This window comes from Trematomus bernacchii, unplaced genomic scaffold (assembly GCF_902827165.1).
Source record: "Trematomus bernacchii unplaced genomic scaffold, fTreBer1.1, whole genome shotgun sequence".
NCBI lineage: Eukaryota > Metazoa > Chordata > Actinopteri > Perciformes > Nototheniidae > Trematomus > Trematomus bernacchii.
In genome coordinates, this window is record NW_022987574.1 from 110,389 (window position 1) to 124,244 (window position 13,856).

Consider the following 13,856-nt stretch of genomic DNA (forward strand, 5'->3'; position numbering starts at 1 on the left):
AGCCATCTTGACAGTGTTGACTTTGGTCAGAACAGAAAGGCAGAGAAAACAGTCTGATTGATTATATTATATATATTATTCATGATATATCCCATTATTTACACAATTGGGGGGGGGGGGGAAATATGGTTGAAAGTGTGCATAAAATATTTTACAACTTAACTATGTTTTGTAAGTTAGCAACCTTGCTAGTTGGCAGAGAACTTTACTGATACTTCATTTATATTACATACTTGCGTACAGAGAAATTCAAAATAATTTTTCACGTTTCTGAATTGCTAACAGTTGGCAAATATAGGAATATTTCACCAAGCCCTTTGAACCCCAAATTTGGTGAAAATGTGCCAATTAATTTCTCTGTGCCATTTTCTGTTGTGACTGGTAAACAGAACTCCTGTCATACACTTGTCAGAACAAATATGTTTCAGAAAATATGTTGTACTGTTAAAAGATAAAAGTAAAAGATACGTTTTTATTATGGTAGATTTAGAGGACATATCATTCAGCCCTCTTTGGGTGCACAGGTCCATGTGTGTTTCTCGTTCCCATCCTTCTCTGTAATAATTTCTGAGATCTGGCCTCTTCATGCTAAAACTGTCTGGGAATCGACAACAGGTGGCCCACAGTTTGAGCAGAGAAACTGGATTTTTGAAAAGGAGTGTGTTGTTTTAACGTTTGTTTAAGGGTTTACATGTGTCAGTGTAGCTACCCTTTGCTCTGTTTCCTTCCCAGAATTTAAGACTGAGCATCTTGTATACTCATTGTTATTAGGGTTTAAGACATAATTGGCTTATTTTCACGTCTTTTTGTTGAACCTACTGTTTGTAACCAGGGCCTGAGCTCATTTCTGATTCTCCATCTGTTTTGCCATGCTTTACTTCTTAAGCCTCTGTCAGTGAGGCTTTAGGCAGGGTGTAGGCAGAGTAGGTGGGCAACTGTTGGGGGATGTTAACACCATGCACACACATGCCCATGTTTTGTGATGTAATGCAAACGGTTAAAGAGCGACACGTTTCCTTTTGGGCTCGCAGTAATCCCAGGGAATGGAAGTTAATCCTGTGCCTCAATTTGGACACATGCTCAGCCCCTGATGCCTCTTTGGTTAACACACTGAGTGTTTTAATGTGACATGGATGGAGTAAGCATTGCTGATTGATTCAAATTGTGATAATCCCTTATTTAATATTGAATGTGTTCTAAGGTTTGACCTGCGTTTAAGTCCTATTTGCCAGAGTCGAGCATTTCTAGAGATAACTAAAGTCCCTTTTTGAACCAACAGTGTAATACAGTATTTTTCTTTCACACCTTTGATACCTTCACATAAAAGCCTTTCCTCACTTCAGAGTCTGAATGACACTCCATTGAATCATGAAAATCATTTTATCCTCATGTTTTATCAGTGTCAAGCCGCTTTTACAGCCTCATCAACACACACGGGGCATGGTGCTGAGGAATTCCTGGCCCATTCCCTCCCGGCTATTGCAGCCATAGTGTTTCTGTAGATTACAGCCAGCATCAAAGGCTCGGGCACATCTGTGATCATTGTGGAGGTTTTTATGTCTGTGTCTGGAATGACGAATGTATGGAGGCTCTCGAGGGGGTCGTCCCTGATGGTCTACAGTACATGCCACTAAATATAGGCTGTATGAGGTGTAAAAGGAATACAGACGGAGAACTTGATATGTTAGACACTGTACACTATGGTTAGACCTGACAATAGCCTCAGACAGCTGCCCCCAAGGGACATTTGCTTTTGTTATTTTCAAACTAGCAGCTCATAACCTTTACTGTGGCATCTGGATTTGTCTAAAGGAAATTTCTCAACTTGGGTGTTAGCCTTAGATTTTGGAACTTTATGACTATTGGTCATGATAGGGGTTAGGGTCATTGAGATCTGCAGAAGACATAATCATGTTGATTGGGCATTCCAAAATTCTTCAATTTCACAAACACATCACACATCACATTTTGCAAGGTCACCGTCAGTGTATCATGTGCTTAAAGCTATGATTGTGATTGTTGAAACTTTAAAGAAATTAAAACACGCTGGTATACTTTTCCCCCTACGATATTCAAAATCTTAGCAGATTTCTTGTCTAATTTTATAATACAGTATCATCATAATATCGATATATTTCCTGCCCCTACCTACTGTATACCAGATTGAACATTTGCTGCTTCCAGACCTTTCTCGAGCCTTGTCACTCTGCAAGCTCCAAAATTCTGAACTTGCACAATCTATTTACAACTCGAGACCTATCATACAGTGTGTGTTCTAAAAAAGACAATACATAGCATGCCTAGGCTACATTTACAGACAAATCTAGAAAGAGATGTTACATTGATCTGCAGTGCATATGTTGTTAACACATAGGCAGATATTCAACACTTCTTTTACTGGCTTATTTAGCCCAGCAAAGTGTGTGCTCAGGATTTATCTTGCCGTTTGTTTTGCACTTTGAAATAGTGTTGTCAACCTAATCTTTGGATCATTGTCAAAAGAAACACAAGTGGCTCATATAACCAGGATTATCATTCAAGGCTTGTAAGGAATGAGTTGTGTTTTCACTCGTCATCTTCCACCCAGCTGAAACAATACACGACTATCCCCAAACACATCCAGGCACACCGCCCTCTCCAAATAAGCCTTCCTTCTTCTCAAATTATGTTTTGCTTAAGTAGGAGGGATTCAAAGCATCAACCCAAACATCCTTCATAAAGATGAACAGATCTGGAATGGGGGGGTTAGGGGTGTGCGTCCTCAGGGGAGAGGTTAGGGGTTTGGGTGGAGCAGTGGGGGGTGTCGGGGCGGTAGGCGGCCCTGAGGTGAACTCGCATGGGGTGGAAGTGGGACCACATGTTTGTCCCAAAACAGCGCAGATCTGGCCACTCTGAGGTCCGAGGGCAGCCAAAACCACACGGTTGAGGTTTGGAGTGAATAACTGAAGCAGACATTCGTTAATGGGATGTTCCACACAACTGGCATTCCTCACAGAACTGTTTATGATGCTATATACTCACTAATTCCCTTCTTTCTTGGTAATGAGGCTTTATTTCTTTGTAGGCAGGTGTTTATGTCACATTTTGAGCTTGTTTACTATGTTACTAATAGACACCAGACTTTATAGGGATAGGTTGTTTACTCTTGTATGTCTAATAGTTTAATCCCAAATAGTGTGTTTGTAAGATTTAGGGAAAGTCTGTTTTTTCTGTCTCGTCATGCTGTCCCCCATCTGTATTCATGACGGGTAGAAAGTGCTGCCCAGTGACATTGATGTGTGACGCTCCTCCTGGCTTTGTCCCAGCTGCACTGCAACCTTGACATGCGATCCGACTTTACAGCTCCTGCCTCAGTGACACACACGCAGTCACTCCTCCATCAAACCCCTTAAGATATGACCTCATGCGCAGCACATATAGTGATACTTAGCATGGACACAGTCACTGTCTCCGGATGTCTGATGATTTGTCGCCATTTGTTGAGGTGGCTTTTAACTACACAGATCACTTAGTATTTGATGTGATTCAGTCAGGCAGGCAGATTATTGTTTTCCACATCACCTGATTCTCTGTGGAAGTCCACCTAATGAATGCGCTTGTGTGCCAAGAAGCTGCAGACCGACAGTCAGGTTCACCTTGGAAATATGTGTGTCGGTTAATTAAAAGCTAAAACTGAACGTTCTGCTGTTCAAGTGAATGAGCATTGGGACATAACTAAATGTTACACTCTTTTTCTTCTGTTCACAGGACTTGGGAGTGAGACCCCAATTAAACTGAGCAACCCCAGATTGCTACAGAAGAGAGCTTTGAGGTAAGAACACCCAAAAACACCCAGGTTGTACATGTATAAGTGATTTGACATCAATACGTCCTGTGAAGCCTATGTGCAGCATTTATTTAAAAAACAAATTGTTTTGGATTCTCAGGCAGTAGTACTGATAAAGACAGGCTGCACCAACATAGTCTTAAAGATGCTACAGTCAAATTACTATTCTATCTTTGATTATCTCAATTGTTTCAAAATAAATGCACTCATTTAGACATGTTAGCCTTTTTTTTTATATCCTTCTTTAGTTCTCTAGTTCTAGGTTATACTTACGTTAGCCACTTTAATGCTAAAGGACTGGTTATTTCAGACACATTTACACTGTTGTAGCAAAGCCCTTGCATGCATGGAACTTATGTCCTTTTTATATTGCTTACTACCTCAAGTTTATATTTGTAAGAGAAAGAAAGTACTATTTATCATTTCAAAAGACACTAATGCTGATTATCAAGCCATACCCTAGATATACACATCCTTGGTGTATTACTTTGATTGAGGAACGAAAGAGATAGCAGTGTATCAGATACAGCTTGGATGCTTCAGATAGGCCAGTGTCCAAGCTTTCTGAGAAAGTCAAAGATAAGCTCACTCTGCTGCGTAGCAGGGTAAAAGCTCCCTGCTGCAGCATTGGAAGGATTGCTCAGCATTATGTAGTTGGCAGAGGTTCAAAAACACCTCTAGGTCTACATGTTAGCCTCTATTAGAAAGTTTCCTTTACAGCAGCGAGGACTTTGCACACTGTGACACCACTGTGGTGCCAAACTGTGCGTGGGTGTGGTTCTGACCTGAAAACATTGTGCATGTAGGAAGTAGATGTTGGGAAATTTCAGTCATGAAAACATATGCTGCTATGATTGAAATACATAGTCACTTTATATCCTTTTCTATGTGTTCATAACTCTGTGTTCGCTGGAATGAAAAAAGCCACAAAGTCAGTTTTTCCAATTCTTGACTGTTTCCTCACATCGGGAATCTGCCAGTTCTTTCACAGCTGCATTGTATCATTGTGGTTTTGAATCAAATCCATAAAAGACTTCAGTATGATTCTAAGAGAAAAAAGGCTGTCGATCTGTAAGAGGGTGTGATGGGAAAAACCCTCTAATTTCTACATAAATATTTAGGGATTCAAGAAGAGAAATACACACTTTGCAACCACAATGTAATGTTTGGACGATTCCTTTCTTTATCCGTGATAAATTGTCTGATTCTTGAACATTGTTCAAACTAATCCTGCTTCCAGCCACATTAAATATAGATTGGTTGAAAGTGTGATCAAATTCAGAATAATTCAGTTGAGCCTCTTACCACTGTCGGCCTATAGACATATCCCACACTTCCCTGCAGCTCAGCCCTTCTTCAATAACAGTTGGTATTTTTCCTGCACCCCTCAGCTTCCAGAAAGAATTCACCTTCGACGAAAAAGACGACCCAGCTAAAAGCAAAGATATAGATGTTAGTGTCTTGGCCAACCTCCCAAAAGGTGAGTAAGGGGGTTTTTTTCCTCTTTTTTTCTTGCCTGCTTGCAAATAGACCTCACAATGTCAACTTTCTCAGGGTTTTTGAAGTCACTGTTGTGCAAGAGCTATCTCTTTGCCAGGTGGATTCATGTCAAGATTTGTCTAAAGCCTGTTTTTCTACAAGCACGGTCCTCACACATTTAATAGTATGACACACTGCACCGGAATTTCTTTACTGAGCCAAAATACTCAAATAAAGAGATACAGTTATTTAGAGGGTTAAGGTCCCGTTAAATCCAACTGAAAGGTGAATATAAACGTCTGATGAGCTGTTAAGGGACACCTCTAATTAGCTTTTTACAAGTTTTGATTTGGCCAATAATGAAGATGTGGATGGGGAAATTGTAAAGTAGACCAATTAATATAGATTAGATGTTCAATTTAAAACTGGTCAAGAACAGCATGATTTTCTGGGAAATGATCCCAGATGAATAAAAGACCCTTAGGCTCAGCTGTCAGTAGTGAACATCTTTTTTGACTTTTTTTCTAGGGCATCAGATATAAATGGCTGTTTTTTAAAAGCTGGTTTTCTTTGGTTCTGCAGATACAATACTATATTCACACAGTAAAATGATGCTAACCCTAATCCTACAAATAATAGACAAGAAAATATTTTTTAGATTTTCTTTTTTCTAGATCCAACCTGCAAATATCCATGTCGTCAGTCTTAATTAACAGTTTAGTTTGGTTGAGATGGTTTCCTTATGCCAAGATGTTTTTTTCATTCTTTCTATAGTCTCTGAATTGAGGAAACGATTTGAAGGCATCACCACAAGCTCAAGTGACTGGGAAATGAACAGGTAAGATGGATAAGTGTATAAAGTTGCTTGGGTTTCTGATAATGCTAATGTTGCGAAAGTTAATAACATGCCTGAATACTTCTTCCTTCCTGTCCTCCGTGTGTATGTCAGCAGAAAGGAGCGTATCGCTCGGCGGTTGGAGGGCATCGATGCTGAGGTGCATCCGTCCCTGCTGCCTAGCCTGGTGGCGAACCGGCTTCTGGAGGAGGACACACCCCGATACACCAGGGCCTCTGATCCCTGTGAGCTCTGTGGTGGTAAGTACAGTACCTAGACAATTTGTTGACACTTTATTTGTGCTTCTATGAGGGTAACTGACCTTTATCCTCTCGATTTCTACTAGTTACAGTCCAGCGGTACAGCATGGAGGCATTGGAAAGCCCAGAGACGCAGCCCAAGGCTCCAGAGCGACAGTCTAGAGCTCGGTGCAGACCTGACCCCCCGACCTCCATCCTCCCAGAGCCTGTCCACACTTCAGACTCCACCACCATTAACCTTGAGACTGAGACTGAGTCTAAGGTTGAACGCATCGCACGCTACAAGGCGGAGCGGCGCCGGCAGCTTGCAGAGCGCTACGGCATCTCTTTAGATCAGGAGCCAGACGTGGAGCCACCTCCCCGCTCCACTCGTACACGGAAGGAGTTGGAAGGCTCAGAGAGGCGTATCCGAGCGGAATCAGTGGGGGAAGAAGGGAGGGACATCACCCTGAGTTCTTACAATAGCACCTCTGTCACGAGCCCAAGGGCGGGACGCACGGCACCACAGCAGAGTCAACCAGACCCGGGATCCGAGGTGAATCGGACCAGGGTGGACTCGCTGTCTGAGAGGGAGAGGCTGATGAACCTGGAGAATCAACGCAGAGCTGCTCCTCCTGAGCTGCCGTCCTCCTCCTCATACATGGATGTGACATCAATGTCCTCAACTGCCACGGTGCCCGCCAAAGACTCTTCAGTCGCAGGGATGCCACCCAATTCACCCAAGGAAAGCCGGCACTCATCCCTCTCCTCACCTAAACATGCCGTGTCCACTGGGGACCAATTAATCGAGCAGCAGAGCCACACCATCCTCACCAGACATGGGTGAGTAGCCTGAGCAGTGCGTTATTGGTCCCCGTTTACACCCAAAGTAGTTTGTCTCCCTTGTTTCACAATTTAGAAAATAGAGCAGCTATTTAGTCTTCCTGTCTGACATCTTATTAGCAGATCATTCCCTTTCTGGGGTCACGACCCCTGCTTCCTCTCCAATCCAGATACACAGGGCTCGAGCATGATTTCCATCCAGAACACTTCTGTATCATTGCTGTGACAGCGTTATCCATCAGACTGACAGTCACCCCCTCCCTCCCATCATCTCTGTCTTTTTTTACACGTGTGTCCAAGGTCGTCCTGTTGGCACGACTCTGGTTTCAAACCAGGTCAGGCAACCTGAGCCCGAAACAATCTTTGAGTTGCACAGCTGAGCTTGCAAAATACAAGGCAGAAAAATACCCACTGTGCGGGTGTATGTTGAGTCCTATTCCACATTTTCCAGGTGGATATTTTGAAAGCATTTTAAAATTCTCAAAGGAACTCTTACTGGCGAAGCTGTTGCTATTTTGTGAGAAAGAACTATTTTCCGATGCTGTTTGGATGAAGTACCACTGTAGCTGATCCCACATTCCTAAAGAGAATTGCTCCTTTTGAAGAACCTCATACAGCAGTGCTTATCAGAGGAACAGGGGATTTCTTAAAAGATCATTCAATTTCATTGCAATTTGAGTTGAACTAAAGGTTCCTTGATGACATGAGTCACAGTTTTAAGACCTACTTTGTGTTTAAACTAAAACATATTGTACAATACTTGTAGTAGTTGTAACTTCCCCAAGACCCTCAGGAGCTCTCTAGGGCTCAGGGCTCTTTTTGTTCATGTGATTATGGTAATTTGTGAATTATTGTTAAGGCCGCTACACACCCACCTGAGACCAAAGAACACGTACCGAAGGCGTCCCGACTTTTACGTCAGCTACGCCGCCCGCCTACGCCGCCCGCCTACGAACACACCACAAATACTTCAGTCGACGAGTGGCAATAACTGTCCTTGCCAGCAGGCAGCGGTAGTGTGAACAGCCAATCAGAGTGATTGCTTGGGCCGACTTTCTCTGACCTCCCGCGGCCGATTCAACATGTTGAATCGGCCGCGGGAGGTGTGAAAAGGTGCCGTAAATAGACGACCGTGCGGGACACACCAACCTGAGTAGGGCGCCGCGAATGCCCGACTGCCTCTGACGGCCTCTGACTCCCAAAATCGGGTTGGTGTGTAGCCAGCTTTAGACTAACATAGTGTCTAACCTGTCAAAAGAAACGAGTATTTCAGTTCCAGTTTCGAGGAACACAGGTCAGTTTTGAGGGTTCTGGGCAACATGTCAGGGGGGACTCACAGGGGCCCAAAGTTATTTTTTGCCCCAAGGCAACCTAGTGGTTTAATCTGGCCTTGAAACACACTCTATCCCTGTCCTTTTTTATGAGATTAAGTTTAAATGGTACTTTCCACATCTGCATGGCCACAATAATTCATGTGATGTAAATGATGTTACCTGCTCATAGTCTACATGCAGTCCACACGTTTTTGACAGTACAAAACAAACATGAGAACCTACGCAAGTAAATACTCGATGTAGTACATTTTCGATGAGTATTTGCGGCTATTTATTACACTATTCCCTGCTTGGTTGTAGCGATATTATCATATTTGCAAGTCTCAGACATTATTTTGTTTTTTAAGCAACATAACAAAAATTATAGACTTAGGAGTTGTAAAAAACTGGAATAATCCTTTAATTTGTTTAGCCCAAACTGATTAGCAGCTCCATAACTCAGATGGTATCAGCACACACTCTTCCTGATTTTGTGATGCAACAACCGACTAGCCGCTCCCAGGTCTTGACCAGGTTTGGTCCTGTAGTCCGTGTTTCCAACGAACAGATAAAGATGATTCTACACCCGACTACGTGGTCATTCCCTATCCCATGTTTCTATCTGCATCGCTCCCTCCTGCTGCTCCTAAATCCTTCTCTCAGGTTTCAAAACTTGGCCAGTGTGTGTGTGTGTGTGTCTGCAGTGCAGGGAGGGTGTTTTGTTACTGGGCGGCTCAGTGGGGCGCCACAGTGAGAACTCTGACCCACAGCTGGGCTTGATCAAGACCAGGAGGCCTGATGGTGAGGAAGCACATCACCTCTACCTCTTCTCAGGGAATCTGTGGGTCTGACATCAACGGTTCAAGTGTTATGAACAAAGGTCCTCCTTTTATTAAGCATGTAATAACCTTGTGTTCTGTCTGTCTTTGTTTTGATCCTAGTGATTCTGTACATATTGTTTGTAGCCATTTAGTCTTAGTATTAATTTTCCCTGGTTCCATTTCTTTTCTCTTTTAAAAAGAAAAGGAGCTCTTCACCAGAGCATTTCCTTGAATATATGAAGCACTTAATCAGGGACGTTGCTGTTATGCAGTATGCCTAACTGTTCTGCTTCAAGGACGCCCTATCCTGCAGTGAATACCACGTGACCAGAGCATATACCCGATATGCTTCAATCCATTCAGATCCACTTAGGTTTAAAAAATTGTGACAGAAAGACCTCGGACTAATGGCTACAAAACAAGACTCTATATATAAATTACTGGTCCAAATATCAGTCTGGGTCGTTTTTTTTACTTTGGAGTGTTTTCCTTATTTGGTATAATATTCTGGTCCTAGGAACACTGGTTTATGAAATGCTCTCTTACTCCTGATTCCCCCGCATGACTCATATCTTCCTTTATTTATGACTCAGGCAATTTCTCCTAGAGTTGAACTCACTCGCTAATGAAACTGATGAAGCTATTTGTCTTACTGCAGCCTCAGAGGCAGCGTGACTCATCTGCCTTTCGGCTGAAATAAAGTGAGACGGCATTTCCTGCGAGTATCTGCTTCAGTAGATAAGACCTCAGTTAGAGAGGTAGTCTCTCTTGATAATAGAGCTTTCTCCACATAACATAGGTGCAATATGTGGCCAAATGTAATCTAATAGAAACTAAGTTCATATTTTATTGCCTGTGATGGATCCCCAAAAAAAACACAATAACAATGAAATGTCTAAGCAGGGAGATGAACTTGTGTTCTTGGCAGCGTCCTGCTGGTGTCCAAGCACATTCTCACTCTCGTCACACTCAACATGAAGTCAATGGTGTGTGCAATGTAGTGCTGTGCCTGTGTGTGCTCCAAGAAAAACGCTGAATACTGAATCTCGACTTTTACCCACCCACCCACCCACCCATTCATTCACTTGTCTCCCATCGGGTATCTATTGGAACAGTGCAAGGGCGAAACCAAGCACTGATTGGTTCTTCCAGACTGATGCTGAGGGCGACACCCATTCCCTCATCAACTGGCCCTCGAGGTACACCCAGGCTGGTTGTGTCTCACCCCTATATCACCTGACGTGTTTCCATTCAACTGGACTTACCAAAAACTCATCAACCCTTATGAGCAGTGCTTCTTAAACTGTAGGACAGAACAGAAACCAGTACTGTTCCCTACAAGACTATACCCTGTCTCATCTTAAGGAATAATCCTGACTGAGACACAAATGTTTAAGAAGCTCTGCTCTGAGCCCTGAGACTCAGCTGACCCCTCATCATGATCATCCTTATTACCGCAAGCTCCTGTTCCCGCTTTGGACCATAACTCCATCTTCTACGCATATGTTGCTGTGTTCAGTTTAATCCCCATGTGAAAACAAACCTTTTAAAAGGAAAATATTATACTAACCATCATAATTAGGGATATAACATTGGGTTGTGACCCTACATTATGGGTTTGGGGGCAAGTTAGTCAGTGTAGGCTAGGGTTGGTGTAAAAGGAATTGCTATAGCTTTTTTTGGGCATGACTTTTCGTAAGTGTCAGTTGGCTAACCCATGACTATCCTTAATAGAAGTTTTTAATAAAAAGAATAACAATAGGACTTCATATACAAATGTGTGCTCTGTTGCAAACCGTTTGACCATCAGGCCTATAACTATCCTAAACAGATAATATAACAATAGAAACATGAACAATTAAGAGACATGTGCTGTGTCTTTTCATGTAGATACAAATAACCAGCCTTTTTTTCCCCCTAAAGAATCAGAGTTAGGGAGAGGATTGCCAGGGAGGACCGTCAGAGGAGCCCAGAGCCTGGAAACGTTACAGAAGCTCCAGTGCACCGCAGACACCAGACCCAAACATCTACACGCTCCAATACAGACCCCCCGCAAATGTACTCCCATCCCCACCATCAACCCCGGGCTCAGCTCGCCCGACCTGGGCCACCAGGAGGACAGGAAGTTGGCGGTAACCACAGTTACCTGTCCATGGCCTCTGGTCCCACATCCACAGCGGGGCAGGATCAGCAACAACTGCCCCAGGAGGAAGAGACGGAGGGTCTTCTGAGGAGCCGGAAAGCAGTGCTGCCCTCGGACATCCGCCGCAGGGAGAGGAGCACTGAGGACCCCCGGAGAGGAAGGTGGGAAGAAGAGATAGGGATGTCCAGGGCACAGAGTCTTAACCAGGCAAGGAAGGCTGAGGCAGAGGATCCTACAAGAGGAAGACACAGAACCAGGGCCGAAACAGAACACACTTCACATCTGCAAGCCTCAGAGAGCAGGCATAGAGAGCGGGACAATGCTGTTGATATTCAGAAAGGGGTAGCGGCCACCCAGATCCAGCCAAGAGCAGCACATGCAGACCCAGGAAGCCCCCCCTCCAGCCGCTCGATGTCAGATGCTGGGGTTTCCAGAGGAATCACTCTGAGGAACCAGCAGCATCGCGACCCCCCTGAGGTCAGGGAGGGGGATGGTTCCAGTAACCAAGAGGGTCACCAGGACAGCCGAGTGTCTGTGGCCCAGCTCAGACATTCCTACATTGAGAACACCACCACCCCTCCAACCAGCCGCATAAATAAGCTGTAGGTGTCAAAGTAAAGTGGCTACTCGCTGGCTGGCTTCTCTAAAACTCACACAGATGCTTGTTAACCAACATTGGCTGGCTTCTGAATGACTAACAAGCAACTAAGGCTGGAGTGAATTCATCATCAAACGAGTTTCTAATCTGTAGAAATGTCATTCATGCTTTAATCGCCTAACACTAAGCTTCATATGATGGATGTTATTTGTTCTTCATTTATTGTGACTTGTTTGGTTACCACCTGGGGCCAATGAACGTATGCACGCCATAACCACTATTACATCTGCATGGTCTTGTTCACATCTTTGATTTAAAATACAGGGGTGTGATGAATATTTAAACTTATACCTCTGCTTTTTAATATCTCCATATTTGCGCCCAGTCCCGCTCTATCTCTCCCTCACTATGCTGTATTTTCTTTTTCCTTTTGGTACTATATCTGTTTGTCCCTCTCCTTGGGTGGCCCCTCCAGTGAGGTTGAAGGGGACAGTGTACTCACAGGCCATGGGGCCCCATGGAGAGGTGAGAGGGGCAGGGGGCGCAGGCCCCGGCAGTATATCTATCCCGGGGAGAGTAGAAAGACCTCCGAGAGGTTTAGGACGCAGCCCATCACTTCTGCTGAACGCCAGGACACTGATAGGTACTGCTCTGGACTCCAGAGTGCATGGCTGAGAGTGATGAATGCTGGGAAATATCAGTATGATCATGCATGTAAAAAAAAAATGTTTTGATCGGAATAATGTTGATTTTAAATCCAGTTTACACAAGCACACATGCTGTGTACACGATCACTTTCTTTGTGATTGTACCCCTATAACAACATTAGCTAACAGGGAAGCTTAAAGGCCGAAGGTCCCTGTGATTGGACCTTGGCAGTGGTCATTACATGTGACCATACCAAGAAATCATGAATTGGCCTTTTGTTGGTAATCACTCCCTGAAACCATGGAACCGCACAGACTTTTGTAATGCAGTCTAAATCTCCAGCTTAGTCTGCTTTACTAAACTCTGTTTCCCCTTTTGCATTTCATTCCCCTAACACTCGCTGTCACATTTCCAGCTTACAAGAAACAACTGCTTCTTATTTCGTCTCCTTACCTCCTCTTGACCAGCTTTCTCTTCCTGTCGCTAACCACTCACCACCCTTTCGTAATACCGAGTTATGCATTGTAGCATGGATGCTACTCGCTTTTGCTGATTGCCCTTTTCTTTGTGTACCTTTTTGAAGGTCCTGTGTGAGTTCAGATCTTCCTCCCATTGAAGGTAAGTCCTTTTCCCCCTTAATTTAAAGATATTCAGTACTTTACTGTAACAGTAGGTTGACATATTATGCACATGTTCTATCGTACATTGTTAGTGTGTCTAAATGTTTTGACATACAGTTATAGACTTGTAACGATATAAATTGCTCAACATATTTCTACAAACGCATGTACTGTATAGTGTAAAGCTCATGAACTGCTGTAGCCTCTGTACACAAGTGTTGAGGAGGTAATTGATTAAGCATGGCTAGCTTTAGTGGAATTAACAGCATGACTAGAGCATCCGTTTGACAAATTAGATTAGTTAGCTGGCACTATTATCTGCATAATGTTTAATGTTGCATTCACAGCTATAAAAATATTCAATATCGATTTCACTTATATTGGCTCGGATGTGTACAGTAATGTGCATGACTTTACTTGCCTTCTGTGGTCAATACTTAACTTTACAAAGCAATATCTAGTCCACCTATACTGTTCCCAATGAAAACAGC

At 43.4% G+C, this 13,856-nt stretch overlaps 1 protein-coding gene across 8 annotated transcripts in view; it reads left to right on the top strand.

Moving 5' to 3' along the window:
* Window positions 1-13,856, top strand: part of svila (supervillin a) — a 62,826-nt gene that overhangs the window by 23,140 nt on the left and 25,830 nt on the right. For 6 of the 8 annotated variants that reach the window (XM_034126765.1, XM_034126766.1, XM_034126760.1 and 3 more), the window contains 7 exons: window positions 3,748-3,811; window positions 5,218-5,306; window positions 6,080-6,143; window positions 6,255-6,400; window positions 6,487-7,222; window positions 11,280-12,101; window positions 13,329-13,363. In XM_034126765.1, coding sequence (XP_033982656.1) covers window positions 6,136-6,143; window positions 6,255-6,400; window positions 6,487-7,222; window positions 11,280-12,101; window positions 13,329-13,363 — 1,747 coding nt within the window. In that variant the 5' untranslated portion in view covers window positions 3,748-3,811; window positions 5,218-5,306; window positions 6,080-6,135. The remainder of the gene's footprint in view (window positions 1-3,747; window positions 3,812-5,217; window positions 5,307-6,079; window positions 6,144-6,254; window positions 6,401-6,486; window positions 7,223-11,279; window positions 12,102-13,328; window positions 13,364-13,856) is intronic. The other 2 variants (XM_034126761.1, XM_034126767.1) reach the window with 2 other exon arrangements.